We start from the raw sequence: 16570 nt of genomic DNA, 5'->3' as shown, positions 1-16570 counted from the left end.
AGGAAATCAGATGGTTGCCTTACTTAACAAAGGAGGTCGGGTACTAGAGCAGGGAGATTGTGCGGAACTTTATAAAACATAAGTTCAATCACAGATGGAAATATGGTGAGTAGTTCTAGTCACATTATAAAAAAGTGATAACATTGAAAAAGGGGAAACTTCCCAGGTTGCTGTCAGAATGCAAAGCTTTAGTTATGAGGAAAGATTGGATAAGCTGGTTTGGTTAAACTTTGAGCAGAAGAGAGTGAGGGCCAACATGACAGAAGCATACAAAACTATGGAAGGCTTGGATATGGTAGATGCTGAGAAACCTTTCCTCAGGGTACAGGCTAAAAGCGAAGAGTCAGAAATTTAGGAGGTCAGAGGATGATTGAAGTGTTAATTGCACTCCAAGGTGGTGTAAAGGTAGGTACTCTCAAAAATTAAAGAGCATTTGAAATGTCAAAGCATAGTATGCTCTGGTCCAATGGCTGCTCAATGGGATTAAATGGGTACCTGATAGTTAAACAGTCTGTTTCAGAGCTGCATGACTCAAGGAAACAAGATACTTAAATTTTACTATGTTAATTTGTAATACATCTTTAATCATACTGGACCTACTGAATCTACCCATTATCATTCTTATGCATAGTGTCATACTGTTTACTTCTGGTTATTAGAATCTCATTAATCACACTGGCACTTGAAAGTGGGAATTAACCAGCAATGTACCAGGTCACCTGCCAGTGTGAACACTCCCAAACCGCTATGGGTGGGGGGTCCCAAATCAACCTAGGACTGACACACCTAGGGAGGTAGAGATCAGAGTCTGGATCATTTCGAACCCCTCCAGTGTGAACGGGTGACCCAGTATCATTTCGAACCCCTCCAGTGTGAATGGGTGACCAAGTATGCAAGGTCCCATTAGGGACATGCTAATGGCATTCTTGCATGCGTGGGAGATTCTTAAAAAAAGCAGGAAATGGAAAGAGCAAAAAGGTGAGATCACAGCAGAGAATACGGTTAACTAGCATATAAAGAAAGTGCAGGTTAGATTAGTATGGGAGATTTTTTTTCCTTCCTTTTTTGCTTTTCTTTTATTCTTTATTTTTGTTGTTTCTACACGAGAAGAGATTAGTTTATTTAGATTACCACAATGTATATCTCAGTATTAGAATACAAAGTGAAATTCTCAATTCTCAAAGTGAAAATCATTGAGGATGTATAATTTATAGATGACTCATTCTGTATTACATAATTTAAATCTATATAATTAATATCTAAACAATATATACATGTAATATTTCTCTATCAAATTAATAAAAATATTTTAAAAGGAAAGAGTGCAGAATGAGAACAACAGGAACTTGTTCATCAAATTGAGTTTAAAAAAAGTCCTCAATTACTTCTAGCAGTTCTAATGGTTGGGTGGCAAAATACCATTTTTATGTGTGTTTCATTATTGGTGCGACTTTCCCACGTTTGTATGTTTTATTCCTGTTACCATTTTCCCACACCAGTCCTTTGTAAATCAAATCATTTACTATAAAACTGCATTCAGAGTCCTTACTTTTGAGACTAATCAAATTTGTTTTTTCACTCATAACACCCACACTCTCCCCTCCCCCAAACCCAGAGTGAGGGGATGGAGTGAGGTGCGGGTAGCCTCCCTATAGAACAAAGCATTTACTGCCGCTCAGGATGACACTGCTGTAGGCTCGGCTCCCATTAGCTTTGCGACACTGGGTTGGTAATGTGAAATGGTGCATGGAACAGGATTTTTTTGGTCGAAGGTGAACAGCCCTACCGGCATTTCAAAACGGGTCATTCATATGCCAATTTAATGGGTTGCCAATGTTAAAAGGCCTATTGATACAGTTCTTCAGCACCCAAATTTGAGAGCTTCTTTTACAATAATCATCTACCCATTGACTCTTTAAAATCTTAACTAGTGGCCTATTTATGTATGGTATAAGGCCGAAGGCAATACAGTCAATTAAGAGTTACAGGGGAGGAAGGAAGGTGTTCCAAGAAAACAGCTGGTATTAGGATTTTCCACAGCAGTAAGTGGTGTCATCAGTGCACAGGTCAAGAAAGTTGGAAAATAATAAACTGTATTCATTTACTTTTTATACAAATTTCATATGCAAATCTTTATTTTTGACCCAGGTTTTAAGGTGATGACTTGTGAATTCTGCAAGGGTGAATTTCTGTTAACGAGACTACAGGATTACAGGGGATCACCTACAGCGGGCAGTTTCATGCTTTGTTTCTGGTTGCTGATACCATTTTAAATGCAAGGTAGGCAGTACTCTAGAGTTATCAAAGAAATCAACAAATACAGTACTGGCTTTACTCCTGGAACTAATCCAACAATTTCTACAATATTCCATTTCTGTGAATATCATTTATTTTAAAAGGACAACCATCTTGCATTTAAAATATTTTTTGAGACAATCAGAGGACAGAAAGATTAAATAAAAAGAGAAAATTTCAACAGAACAGGCAGCGTTTGTGGAGGAGAGACACAATAGGTCAAAAGGATCAGAAACAAAGAAATTGAGCACATTTCAAATTAGAGTGGAAAAGGAATGGAGGAATCAAAAATGTATGTTATGCAATGGAGACCAAAACTGTCCAAAAGGTAATGAATATTAATTCAACTGAAGGAAAGAGGGTAGAAAAATCATTGGAGCTATGTTGCCTTTGGAAATTTGAAATAAAAAGGAATGTTGGAGAAATTCAATTTGAAAATTTGTAGGCCATAGATAAGAATATCAAGTCAAGACTTCCTTCTTCAGAAGTGGACCATAACATGCATGCTAGAAAGGCTGAGTCCAGTATTGCATCAGATTGTATACATATCTTTTTACTTTTATTTTCTTCATTCTGCTCCCAAAATGTTTTTTTTTTTTAAAAATCCTCCTATCTCTACCACAAGTGGCTAAGCATTCAGCTCTCGAACCCACTTTCTCAACATCCAGTTCTTCTCCCTATTAATACCCCAACTTCATAAGTTCTAAATAATTTCTCATAGTCCTTTTCTTTAGCTCTGAATCCAACTTAATAGGATGAGCAGAAATGAACCTCATGCAGAGGGAAAACAGAACAATGAACACTCTCTCAATAAAGCCTCCTTTAGGTTTGTAACATGCCTCATATTTTTTAAAACCAAGATTACATCATTCTCCTTGCTCACCTCACTCCCTGTCTCCACAAATGTCCTTGCCTTTAAACAAATTTCAAATCTGCAGGCTTCATGGTTTACCATTTGCTTTTCTGCCAATGGGACCTCTTTTTCCTTTCATATAATTCAATCCATCTGCTCTAATAATTTTTTTTCTTCTACTCATTTTCTTCATCACTCATGAGTATCCTCAGGATGCCTCTCCATGTTGCTTAATTCATTTTCATTTTTGAGACGTAGTTCTTCATCTTCCAATCTGCAGTATTAATTCCACCGAAATTACACGTTTCCATTTCTAACAGTGAAATTTTGATATTCATGGCCCTGCTATTACTATCCTCCAGCTTCTTTACCTATTGAAATGACTATTTGTTCTTTACAATGCTGTACTTGTACTATTCCATAAATATCATAAATGGCCAATTAAAGAAAACCGATAAGGATGAAAATTGAAGTGATAAAAGTCAAGATATAAAATTTATTAACAAGAAATATCAGTCTGAAATAGAGCAGAATCTTGAATCAAATGGAATGGGAGGGCAGTGGTTGTCAACCATTTCATAGATAAAGTGATCACCCAGTAACCACTATACAGCAGCAATAACTGACTTGTACAGTAACTTTTGTGTCTTAGGATTTAAGACTGCAAGGTAATATTGGGATAATTCAATAAAAAAAATACTCTAGCGATAATATTTAAACGTATGCTTAAAAACCAAGACAAACATTGAAAGGAAGATGGGATAGGATAATGTTATGGATATGAAGTAGACGGCTAGAAACTAGGATATGAGATACACCGAGGTGGACGCCAGTTAGCAGGTACAAGGACACCAAGGCAGACAAAAGTGAAAGGAGGAGAGAAGGAATGAAGTACAGAACAGATAAAGTTGACTGAGAGAAGACAATGATGGGTATGTAGTGGAATAGTAAAGGGAATGAATGGTGTTAAATGAGTCAAGGCACATCTTTCAATGAATTTCCACACACAGGAAAAAAAAATCAGTTAACATTTTTCTAAACTTTTGCTGACATGGGTTTTATTCATTACAGATTCTTGTATTGAAGCATCTGCCTTGAGCAGTCTCAACATTAAATAGTACTTTCCTACAGCTGGATGACCAGGATGGTGCAGAATTCTCCCAAGTGTAGTCTCACCAACATCTTTTACAAATTATAACATTACCTCCTGCCCTGACCCATGAAGAACCCAAGTGTGTTCTTCACCACCCTGTCAACCTTTCTCTCCCACTTTTATGGAACAATATACACCTGTATCCCTGTCTCTGTCCTAAAACACCCTAGTGCCCTCTCATTCACTGTGGAAATCAAGACCTGGTTTTAACTACCAAATGGAATATCTCCATCATTCTTTGGCTAATATTCCCACTTCATTAAAAGTCTATTGTAATCTTGATAATTTTTACACCACCATCTTTGGTGTCATCTGCAAACAAAAAAAACACACCAACTACCGTCATCCGAGACAAAATTCACAATTCCTTTAATTGTTATGTACATAATGTAATATTGCCTTCCACCATTAGTGTTGTCTAATGGCCCTTAAATTACAAGGCAGAGACAGAGTGTCTGTGGATTCACCTCCAGTGCTTCCGCAGCTGCACAGATTCCTGTTTGATTCATCAGCAACCCAGATTGGCTCCAGATCCAAACCTCTGACATGACTAGGAAGCCTTCAGTGCCAGAGGTCTTTCAGGAGCCCTTCTTGCTCTTAGCACCCTCTAGAATCCTGGTTCCGATACCTGGTTCTCATGAGACAGTCTGCGAACCATGCAAGTCCCCTAACTGCAAGTCTCCTGCAGCCTGTGTGGGTCCTTCAGCTGATGAGTCCCTTGCTGGTTGTCTGCCAAGTTCACTGTCCTGTCGGGCCAACCTCTCTACTTCTCCTTGGGGGTGGGGGGGGAGGGGGAAAGAAAGGTGTTCTTCTCGTTTCTAGAGCCCTGTTCCGTCCCGCTGCTCCATGGAGCCTGCAACCCCTCATGGCCACTGCAGAGCACAGGCACCATCATCTTAGACTCAGACCTGTGGTTGCAGAAATTGTTTAAAAACACCATTAGCTTCTTTATCAGGCTGTTTAACACCTGTATGGAGCCAATGGCATTAGGACTGAGCATTGAAACCTTAGGAGCAGCACTGTGTCTCTGCTCTCCTGAGCCCACACCATTTCTGCACTGCTCTAACAGCAGTTCCACCATTTTTTGTGATGGTCAATTTTATTGTCATCTGATTGTACAAGTACCACCTGATGAAACAGCATTCTCTGGTCCTTGGTACAGAACATGGAGATACAACCCGACATAATACAAATGCAAGCAAACAATACATATGCAGGATAATAACAATTCATATATACAGAAATAAATAAATAGTTTCATGAACACGAGAGTGTCAGATGGTTAGTATGAGCATTTCCTTTGGTCATTCAGCATTCTGAATGCACGTGGGAAAAAAGCTGTTTCTCAGCCTGGTGGTGCTGGCTCTGATATGCCTTCATCTCTTTCACAACAGAAGCAACTGAAAGATGCTGTATGGTTGGAGAGAGGGGGGGGGGGGGGTGGTGGAAGAGGTCCACATGATTTTTGCTTGAACTCTTCAGACAACTGTCCCAGTACATCAAGTTGATTTGGTGGGTGGGGGGGGGGGGGGGGGGAAGGGGTGATTTAGGGAGATTCCAATGATCGTCTCTGCCACTCATGAACCTGTGGATTTACCAATGATCCATTTCTCTGCTGCAACTGTGCCACACTGTGATGCAGCTGGCCAGGATGCTCTTGATAGAACTCTTATAGAAGGCTGACATAATGGTGGCCTTGCCTGCTTCAGTCTTCTCAGGAAGTGCAGTCACTGATGTGCCTTCCTGACAAATGAGATGTTGCATGTCTGTGATAATAGGTCACTAGTTAAGTGAACTCCAAGGAACTTGGTGCTATCTACTCACTCTCTCCACTAGAGCTGTTAATGTATAGTGGAGGGGTGGTTGTTCCTGATCCTCCTGAATCCACGATCATCTTTCGTTTTGTCCACGTTGAGACTCAAGTTGTTACTCTCACACCATTTCACAAGATTTTCAATCTCTTGTGTCATGTGATTCATCGTTGTTGCTGATGAGACCAAAAACCGCAAACTTGATGAAACTGTTGGAGCTGGATCTGGTGATGCAGTCGTGGGTCAGTAGCGTAAACAGGAGCGGGCTGAGCACACAGCCCTGAGGTGTGCCAGTGCTCAACATGGTGCTTGATACTGTGCTACTGACCTGGACAGACTGTGGGGTTTCTATTATGAAGTCCAAGATCCAATTACAGAGATCCAATTATACATTGTTAATATAAATAACAGTGGATCCAGCAGCAAAACTTGCCACCAAATATATTGCAATGTTAACGAATGTAATGGTCCTGCTCTTAAATCAGGACCTCTTAATTTAAAAAACACCATAGATAGCAACAAGTAAATACACTTAAGTGACAATTGTACTTTTAAGTTTATATCATTCTAAATGGTATAACAATTTAATTAGGCTTCAATATTGCCACATGTCATTCCAATTTTGAAAATTTAATATAGAAAGAAAGCTTGATATAAAGATTTCTGTACATTTGTTCTACCTGTGGCATCATTCCATCTTGGCCCAAAAAGCACATTTCATTTTCCACATGATGCAACTGGTTATTGTTTTCTTCAAGCATTTTCAACATGGCTTTAATTTTCTGTTGAATACAGTTGTATTGAATTTTCAGTACAGCAAGCTTGGCTTCATACTCGGAGGATGCCTAAATATTAGCCAGATAAATCCACATTAATCAAGCTGATAATACAAAATAATGCTTTATACTTAAGTATTACAATTTAGGAACTATTGTGTACAGATACATTTAATGCTTTAAAACTACACAAATATCATGCAAGGGATCAATTCCGTGCAAATGACAAGCAGTCAAGAGATGTTCCACAATCATGGTAAAAAAGACCTGCGTCATAATATCATACCCATTGTTTGTTTTGTGAACAGGTGCCAATACCAAAGGTAAAGAAAAGCTTCTGGATAATGTTCTATCTCACTTTTTTGATAAAGATGCATAATAGTTGAAAAATAAAGACACAAAGCAGGAAATGTTCTCCAGATAGTCAGCCTCAGAGTAGAAGTTATTCAGAAGTTTATGTTACAAATAGCAAATATTTAAAAATACAAAACAAATGTACTGGAGAAGGAGTGGATAAGTTAAAGTAGGAAATCAATAGCAGCCACCACGGCTCATCATTTTTCAATGGATACGATCTGAAAGTTACCAAGCCTCAGTAAACATGAGATACTGTAGAAGTTCATGATATCTCTCACTTCATCTTCAGATTTTAATTAATACTGAGAGTTCCTAATAGTACTTCCAATACACAAAAACATACCATCATGAACAGAAGGCTTAGTTACTTGGGCCTTTGAACTGCTTTGCTTTTCCACAAGATTATCACTGATGCAACCTCAGCCTTAAGGCCACTTTCCAGATCTCTCTGCGTGTCCCTGACTACCTTGTGGTCCAATCTCCATTTTGAAATTATTTAATAACTTCCAGTTTTCTACAGCAGAGAATCTCAGTCCCAATTGTCAGAAGTCCTTTGCCTGCCAGTCTCGCCTACTGAATTATTCTGAAAGTATTTCCTAGTTTCTAGATAACCCCACCAGAGAAACATCCTCACTGCAGACATGTGTCAATCCTCAACAGAATCTTTTAAAAATATCACATTCCCCTCATTCGTCTGTACTCAACTTCAGTGTCAATTTGCTGAATCTTTCTTCATTTGTTAACCTCTGTCCCAGGATTCAAACTTGTGACTTCTCCAAGTTGCTTTCAGGGCACGTACATCATCCCTTAAATATGGAGACCAAAGCGACAAACTTCTTGCCCACTGACTTAAATCATCTACGTTCCTTTGCACCTTGTATGCTCCTCAAAACTGCTTAACCTATTCATTTGTTGATCTCATCAAAAAATGTGATCAAAATACACAGAGTCCCTTTAACAAATTCAATGTAGGTGATTTCCTCCCTCCCCGTTTGCGGGTGTGCCCTCCGTTCCTTTTCCACCCATTACCTCTTGCCCATGGGATAGTGCTCCTCTCCTACCCCTCCACCATTTTGTTCAGATGCATGTCTACATTTTGCTCATACAGGTACCTTGATGAAGGGCTTAAGCCAGAAACACTGATTATGCATCTTTATCTTTGCAATATAAAGTACACTGTTTGATCTGCTGGGTTTCCCCAGCTTTGTTTTTATTTCAATCAGTTGCAGACCTTTGCGTTTTACTCAATGTAGATGATATATAATTGAGGCTCAGCACTGACCCCTGCATCACAATGACTTACTAATTTCAAAACGAGGATTGAAATACTTCGATTTTTTTGTTAGTATCTAAATCCTTTATCCATACCACTACATTTGATTCAACTGCAGGCTTTTTCATAATTTTTATAGCCTTCTATGTCACACTTTATAAGAGGACCTTAGAAATCCAAATGCACTATATTTATTGGTTCCCCTTTACCTCTGCTGTTTGCTACAGCTTCAAACAGGTCTATCAAATACATTTATATATAAAAAACCCTTTATTAAAAATGATTTTGGAGCATCAACTTATTTGTACTTTTCAATATATGCACACAGTTTATTACATGGCTATATCTTAAACATCAAGGGTAAACCGATAAACAAATGCTCTGTTCCATTAACTGAGCTTCCAATCAATTATCATTTCATTTAAAAAAAAAATACCATTCCCCTTCTGGACCTTTCTGCTCAAGTCTTAAAGACATCCAAGTCGTAATTAAGTGAGAATTTTAACTTTTGGATTCAACAATTTTAGATCATGAATGCCACTTGCACTTTTTTCCCCCTCCAGATACAAATGTAATTATAATTCTGTTAAATTTATCACCTTTTCTTTTTCACCTGACTTTAAAATCTGTTATATTTGTAGCATTTTTGTTACGATAAATGTTAAAGGCATAACATGTTAACTGTCAACTTTTACACATGCCATCTTAATTATGTCATATTTGAGTTATACCAACTGTCTTGAAATCAGACATAACAGTACATGAAAAATAAAGCATTTTTTTCTCAAATCATTTATAATAATCTCAACTGCAACCTGTTTCAGAAATAAATTTTCTGTCGTGCTCACTGAAGCAGTGTTTGTCCCCCACAAAGAATGAATTGTCTGGTTTTCATCAGGAAAGATCAACACCGAGTTGCTGTAAATGTGAGGGGACCACTGTCAGCAGGAAATTTAATTTCAAGATGTTACACCATCTTGAGACACAATCTTTTGTCTACTCACGAAGATTGCACCAAGAATATTATATGCAGTTTGTTCACCATACTATGGGAAAGGTGTGAATGAGCTGATAAGGGTGTTGATGGGACTTGAAGGCTCCAGTAAAAAGGAAGACTTTTTTTACTGCAACAGAGGAGGTTGGGGTAACACTACAGAGATGAATCATATTATGAGGCGCATAGATAAAATGAATTATCAGCCATATTACACTAGAGGGCAAAGGTTTCGATGAAAGGGGCAAAGTTTTAAAAGTATGATGGTAAATGGAATAAGCTGAAAGACAAAGTGATAGAGGTGGGCACAATTATAACTTTTAAAAAGGCATTTAGACAGGTGGATATGGATGGGAAAGATTTAGAGCTGTGGTTTTTAAACAGCCCTCCTCCCACCCCCTCCCCCAAAACTCTCATTCCACCATAAGTAATTCTTATGCCTCAAGTCCTCTGTGATTAGTAAGGGATTGCTTTAGGTAGTATGTGAACAGAAAAAAATTGAAAACCCTGTTTTAATCATATCCAATTTATGTCATTGGTACATTTCTCAAGAAAAATATTTTGGTGACAATTGGGTCCAGAGCAATTGATTCTCAACCTTCCCTTCCCACTCACATCCCACCTTACGCAATTCTTTACTAATCACAGCACTTATGGCATAGGGATTGCTAAAGGTAGAATGCGAGTTTGGGGGGGGGGGGGGGTGATGAGGTGCAGTTTGAAAAGCATTGGCTTAGAGGGATACATCTAAGCATCTCAGGTTGACATCGACAAACTGGACAGGCCAAATACAATGATGTAATGTTTGGAAAGAAGACCAAAATTATTTATTGTTCTCAACTTCAAATTGAACATATGAAAAACAGCACATCATTTACATCTTGCATATGATGCATGTAATGTAAAAAGTAAACAGGGATCATACTGAGACAAAGCTGTCTTTATTTGGCAAAACAAACTTGTCCTCCATGATTGCCCTTGCAAAAAAAAATGTAAACAAAATTTAAGCATACTTTTCAACTTTTTGACCTGTTGCAAAAGGTAAAATTGTAATCCTTTGTTCTTTTCTTTGATCAGAGGCCAATTGTGTTGGCCACATATGACTACATATTTTTAAAAATTTGCCTTTGATCTCTTCTAGAGAAAAATCTGCAAACACTGGGTGCATAAAATATATTTATATCCAAAATGTCTAATGGTATTTTAATATTTTAAAATGTCACAAATTTCTGGGAAGAGCTTTACTTTGAAGAGATTTACCTAGTGATTTTGTTGTAATGAGAAAAATAAATGGATAATCTTTCATCTTGCCTACATATAGTTGTGTGCAAATAGAGGAGATTAATAAATTATCACCAGCTTTTCTTGTACTTTCCTTCTCTTACCTGTGAAATGCTCAAACCATCTCACCTTGTCTGTTGCAGGCTTACAGGAAAACAGTTGAGTACGTTTGTGATGCTGTTTACAACAAAATATCTTCAGCTCTATTTCTTTCATTTTCAGTTCTAAATCTAAGCAGTTAATTCTAATTTTCTGTCGATTGCAGAAGGTATTTTCCAGAACTTCTTTGAACCTAGATAAGAAATTAGGAAACTGCATTGTGACTGACAAAGACTTGTGTCAAAAAATAGTATGCTCTCAATTTGAGGTAAACAGTTGGAGACCAGCGACTAAATAAATGTTGTACTGAGTGCCTACCACTGGAAATTCAGAAGTATACCTTCTCAGGACTTCACAAAATCAATGAGGTGCACCAAACTGAAATCAGACAAGTCTGGGGCAAGATATCATAGCTAACATTTTACCTCAGTACTTCTCTACTTCAAGAGGATGGCGATGGTTTATTAAGATGGAATGAAGTTCCCATAGGATCCAATGGTATTTTTATTGAGTGATATTAAGAATATGGAACTTAAATTGAAACTGAATATGTATAAGCAAGTTGGTTTAAACTGTGTTAGAAAGAGCAGGAAAATGCATTGCCATAACTTGGAAGTCTGACACTGATCTGGGTATAGAAAGATGGCATGATGAAGTTCGTAGTTGTATACCACATAAGATGAATATTATACATTTTGGAAGATATGGAGACCTTATTGACAAAATATCAGTGTTAATATTTAAATGAGGCTCGGACATTCCCTTTCTCCTTGAGGTCTCAGTACACTATAAGAAACTTTAAAGTAATAGGGCACCTCTGTTGAGGGTCTCTTTCCCCTTTCTCACTTTATTTTTCTTACTTTGTAGGGAGATAGAAGAGGGAGGGGGTGCATAGGGAGGTTTCCTATCTTTTTCTTCACATACGCCATATGTATTTGTATTGCTTTGAATTATGTGTGATTCTAAATTTATAAATTAAAAGGATGGATAGAAATTTGGATATTAAAAAAAAAATCACAGGAGTCAGGATGCAAATTCATCCTGAGGTGCATTGGTATATTCAAAGATTTCGATAAAATGTACAATATTAACAGCCAAACATTTTTTTGCCTGAACACTGAATTACTGCATCATTAAATCAAATTAAGATAATAAACATTCCAATGAAAGACTAGAAACAAGACTTAACTATGAATATGTTAATATTTAATCTAACTGGAAAAGTGTTTTAAAAAAAATATTTTATCAAAAAACTTTGGAAATGCAAATATTATTCTTCTCGGATGTGAGAAAAGAGAACTGCTCTCTGCCACATTTTAAAATCTGAGACGCCATTATATTCCTTAATCTCATTCTGACGGACATGGTTTTTCTTGTTGTCGTCAGATTCTTAAAATATTGATACACAGGAACATTTCCATCTCTTAGAATTACTGCACATCTCAACCACTGGATGCAAGAGACCGCGAAGCAAATGCTATTAATACTTCAGATTTTCTGCTGTTGCTGTCAAAAAGCTGTTTTTCTTGCGCTCACAAGTTTTGTCGACTTGCACAAAATATCTAAATATGCATTAAGGTATTAAAATATAAATTAAACCAATGAAAAGGTGCATTAATGTTGCTGTTACATTTTGCCTTGTACATGTTTACTGAAACGGGCAATTTTATTTTTCCAATAAATTATAACATTTCAGATATCCCAGCACCAATAACCACAAGGTTATTAAAAATGTTTTTAAAAACTGTCCATATTCTGTAGCTACTTGTGAGAAGTAGAATTGTTCACTGATTACAAATGTCATTGCACCATTTTTGGTCAGAAGATAGTTCTGGTCACCATCCAATCTTTCTTCCTTCTTTGGCTTGGCTTCGCGGATGAAGATTTATGGAGGGGTAAATGTTCACGTCAGCTGCAGGGTCATTGGTGGCTGACAAGTCCGATGCGGGACAGGCAGACACGGTTGCAAGGGAAAATGGGTGGGTTGGGTTTTTCCTCCTTTGTCTTTTGACAGTGACCCACACAACACTCAACTTGAAGAATACAAGAATCAGATTGGTGTAAGGCTATGATCATTCGAGCTACCTGGATGCTATTACAATTGACCTCTACATGACACTAGTGATACAAGTGTCAGTCTTGCTAGCGACACTCCTATTCCAGTCCTTAATATCACACAAGAAAATTTAATTCTGTCATCTACTGATCACTTAAATCTTCCAGCATTAACATCCTGGAATCATCGCAATCTCAAAGTTCAATTACAAACATGTCAGGACTACAAGAACTGGTTGGAGACTGGATATTTTGCAATATTGCTCTCATCCCAATTTCCTAAAGCATCTCACTGTTTTATTCACTGGAATGTGAATGTTGCTGACATGACTGGCTCTTGTATCACGAGTTGTATACATTTCAACTCCAACAGCATCCAAGCAGCTCGACACCATCCAAAGCAAAATTGTCTCCTTGTCTGATATTTCATTGATTAGCACAAACTTCCAGTATTTCTGTCACCTACACCTTTAAGGAGCAAAATCATCTTAACCTCCTTTGGGGAAAATCTCCCAGATTTGCAAACTCACCACCTTGAAGAATCGACACAGCAGGTGCAAGGAAAATCAGTACTTTCAAGTTCCAGAGATTGTACATTAGACTGACTTAAAATACACAATCACCATTCTTTCAACACTGCTGGGAAAAATTCAAAACTCGCTAACCAGTGACACCAATGAAATGGAACAGTTTCAGAAGCTAGCCCAGCACCAGCTTTGTAAATACAACTGGAGAATAGAAATAAATTTCAGTTGTTTAAGTTTATCATCCGATTATACACATACAACCCAACAAAAAAAGCTTTTCTCCAGACCACAGTGCACACATTATGCCAATGAGGCTATTCAAACAGATTTCAAACAGTATTTTCCTTTATAACACAAGTTTTAGAACTAGATTGAACCGTTGGCAGAGGCCATTAAGAAATATCCAGAGCAAAAGGAATTCAGGGTGGGCCATCTAGAGCACAATAAACATAATGGCAGATGACGTGTTGCTGTATCTGATGGACCAGTCGGGCCTTGACCAAAACTACTTACCACACTGGAAGATTATGGTACAATATCAGGCTAAATATCCAAACAGAAAAAAGGTAAGATCATGCCACTGAATACATTTGACTATATAAAAAAAAACCAAAGAAACAACTATTTCAATTTGCAGGTAGGAGGTGTGAAATATCTAGAAATCAGGATCGACAGCAATATGGAAAATTTATACAAACTTAACTCCCCACTTTGCTAGAGAAGATTGAAGGTGACTTGATAAGATGGAGGGACCTGCCCATCACCTTAATGGGGAGGGTTAACTGCATAAAGATGGATGTGATCGAGGACACCAATACCTCTTCCAATTCCATTACCACAGTCCTTCAAAATGTTGAAGGACATTCATCTGGAATGGGAAAGTGCCCAGGATAGCTTTAAACAAACTAAAAACAGACATGAACCTACAGCTTTGGGGGCTTAAGGTTGCTTGATTTTAAGAAACAGCTTAGTCGAGGTTCCTCGCATCCTAATTGGGTGCAAATGGGATTGCATGTAATGGGGGAAACAGGACAGCGAATTAACAGCAAAAAAAAAACCCATAATGAAACAGATGATTAAAATTTGGCACAAGATCATTGAGTGTATAAGGAAGAAAGTGGGAATATTGCCAAAGGCGCCACTGACTCAATGAATTGATGCCCGTGAACTTGAGCAATAAAATCATGGAGATCTGGCATCAGCGGGGATCCAATATATTGAGGACTGCTACGAAAGGAGAAGTTCATGTCCTTCAAGCAGCCAAAGGGTAAACACAATTTGTCATATGGGACTTTTCACTATTTCCTCCAGTTAAGATCATTTCTAAGGGATAGGTTGGACCCAACAATAACCCCACCTACACCTAGTGAAGCTGAGGGGATGATTCAAGTGGGAAACACATCCAAATTTATTTCAAGAATGCACTCTGTACTCCAAGGTGAAAGCACCAAGCAAGGGCTACACAGATCAAGAGAGATGGGTGTCAGACTTGGGCATCACAATTGATGAGAGATACTGGTCAGACTGGCATAGAGACAACAGGAAGTCACATGGAGTTGTGACCGGTAAGAAAATACCAGCCCTCTCCAGAAAAGTTTTTAAAAAAAGTAAAGAAAAAAGCAAAGCCACAAACACAGAAACCATAACAAATTAAAAATAAAAATGTGGAGAAAATGGCTGCAAAGAAATAAAAACCAAAAACAAGGGGAAGAAAAGACGTTGGAAGAGAAAGGTGAAGGCCTTACCTGTCCGAGGAGTCCCGCCGTGGAGAGAGAAACCCGCTCCGAGGTCAGTGGAAACACCAAACTCAGGACTACAAAGATGGCTCACGCAGCCAAACAAAAGTGAGCAATGCACAAGACAAGAACACATTGACAGGAGGGGGGACCAGCTGAGGAGTAAATCTCCACAGCTGAAACAGACAAGTATAACACGACAGCAAGACTCCCAACAGGAAAACATAAAAAATAACGGGAACACGAAGGAAGAGAATAAAAATAGGAAATCAGAGAAACAACAGATGATCAACCCAGTGGAAGACGACCAACACCAAGACACTTTTAATAAAAATAATAAAATCAAATACCCAACAAAATAAAATAAACAACCCAACAAGAAAATCAGAAGAGATAGAGGTAAAGGACACAGATCCTTGAGTGGACTCAGAAGAGGAGGAGGGAGAACATCAAACTCTACACAGAGAAATGGAAGATGAAGGGAAGGGACAATACATGGATACAAAATTTTTTCAAGAATATATGGAAACATTAAAAGAATGGCTGACAAAAGAATTCAGTGAAATAAAAAGCATAAAAGGTACAGAAAAAGTGAATAGATTAGAGATGGTCATGACAGAAATAGGAAAAAGAGTTGACAAGGTGGAAGAACGAGAAACAGCCATAGAAATGGAGGTAGATGATTTAAAAAAGAAATTAGAAGAATCTGATAAAAAAGTTAAAGAAACACAGGAGCTGTTAGCTCAGAAGATAGATATAATGGAAAACTATAATAGAAGAAACAATATAAAGATAGTGGGCCTTAATGAAGATGAAGAAGGCAAAAATATGAAAGAATTTATAAAAGAATGGATTCCCAGGGTCCTAGGAAGGCCAGAATTACAGGAAGGAATGGAAATAGAAAGGGCACAGAACATTAGCCCCCAAACCACAGCCACAACAAAAACCAAGATCCATTCTAGTAAAATTCCTAAGATATACAAGAGAAATTATATTGGAGAAGGCAATGAAAAAAATAAGACAAAAAAACCACTGGAATACAAAGGTCAAAATTTTTTTTCTATCCAGACAAGTTTTGAACTCCTGAAGAAGAGGAAGGAGTTTAATGCAGCAAAAATGACCCTATGGAAAAAAAGGTTATAAATTTATGTTAAAATATCCAGTGGTGCTTAAAATACTTATCCCAGGGCAGCAAAGCAAACTGTTCTCGGATCCGGAAAAAGCACGAAAATTTGCAGAACACCAACAAAATAGACAGAGAGATGAAGAGATATAACAAAAACAAAAATGACAAACTATATTTTAAGAAGAATAAAGTATAAGTAAAAACTGAGAAAGAAAAGGAAGAAAGGAAGTAAGG

General features: G+C 37.7%; 1 protein-coding gene and 1 long non-coding RNA gene across 6 annotated transcripts in view; one reads left to right on the top strand and one right to left on the bottom strand.

The window, feature by feature from the left end:
* kif18a (kinesin family member 18A) overlaps positions 1-16570 on the bottom strand; it is a 103325-nt gene that overhangs the window by 51746 nt on the left and 35009 nt on the right. For all 5 annotated transcript variants that reach the window (XR_011347114.1, XR_011347115.1, XM_069905168.1 and 2 more), the window contains exons 10-11: positions 10923-11085; positions 6793-6957 (exon numbers count right to left, since the gene is read on the bottom strand). Coding sequence is in view for 3 of the 5 variants with exons in the window: in XM_069905168.1 (XP_069761269.1) it covers positions 6793-6957; positions 10923-11085 (328 nt within the window). In the remaining 2 variants the exon portion in view is untranslated. The remainder of the gene's footprint in view (positions 1-6792; positions 6958-10922; positions 11086-16570) is intronic.
* LOC138746782 (uncharacterized) overlaps positions 1-16570 on the top strand; it is a 32605-nt gene that overhangs the window by 8531 nt on the left and 7504 nt on the right. Inside the window, exon 2 of the long non-coding RNA XR_011347119.1 lies at positions 2149-2280. This is a non-coding gene — a long non-coding RNA (uncharacterized lncRNA). The remainder of the gene's footprint in view (positions 1-2148; positions 2281-16570) is intronic.

The sequence above is a fragment of the Narcine bancroftii genome, chromosome 1, assembly GCF_036971445.1.
Source record: "Narcine bancroftii isolate sNarBan1 chromosome 1, sNarBan1.hap1, whole genome shotgun sequence".
Classification (NCBI taxonomy): Eukaryota; Metazoa; Chordata; class Chondrichthyes; order Torpediniformes; family Narcinidae; genus Narcine; species Narcine bancroftii.
This window is presented reverse-complemented; position numbering and strand designations above follow the sequence as displayed.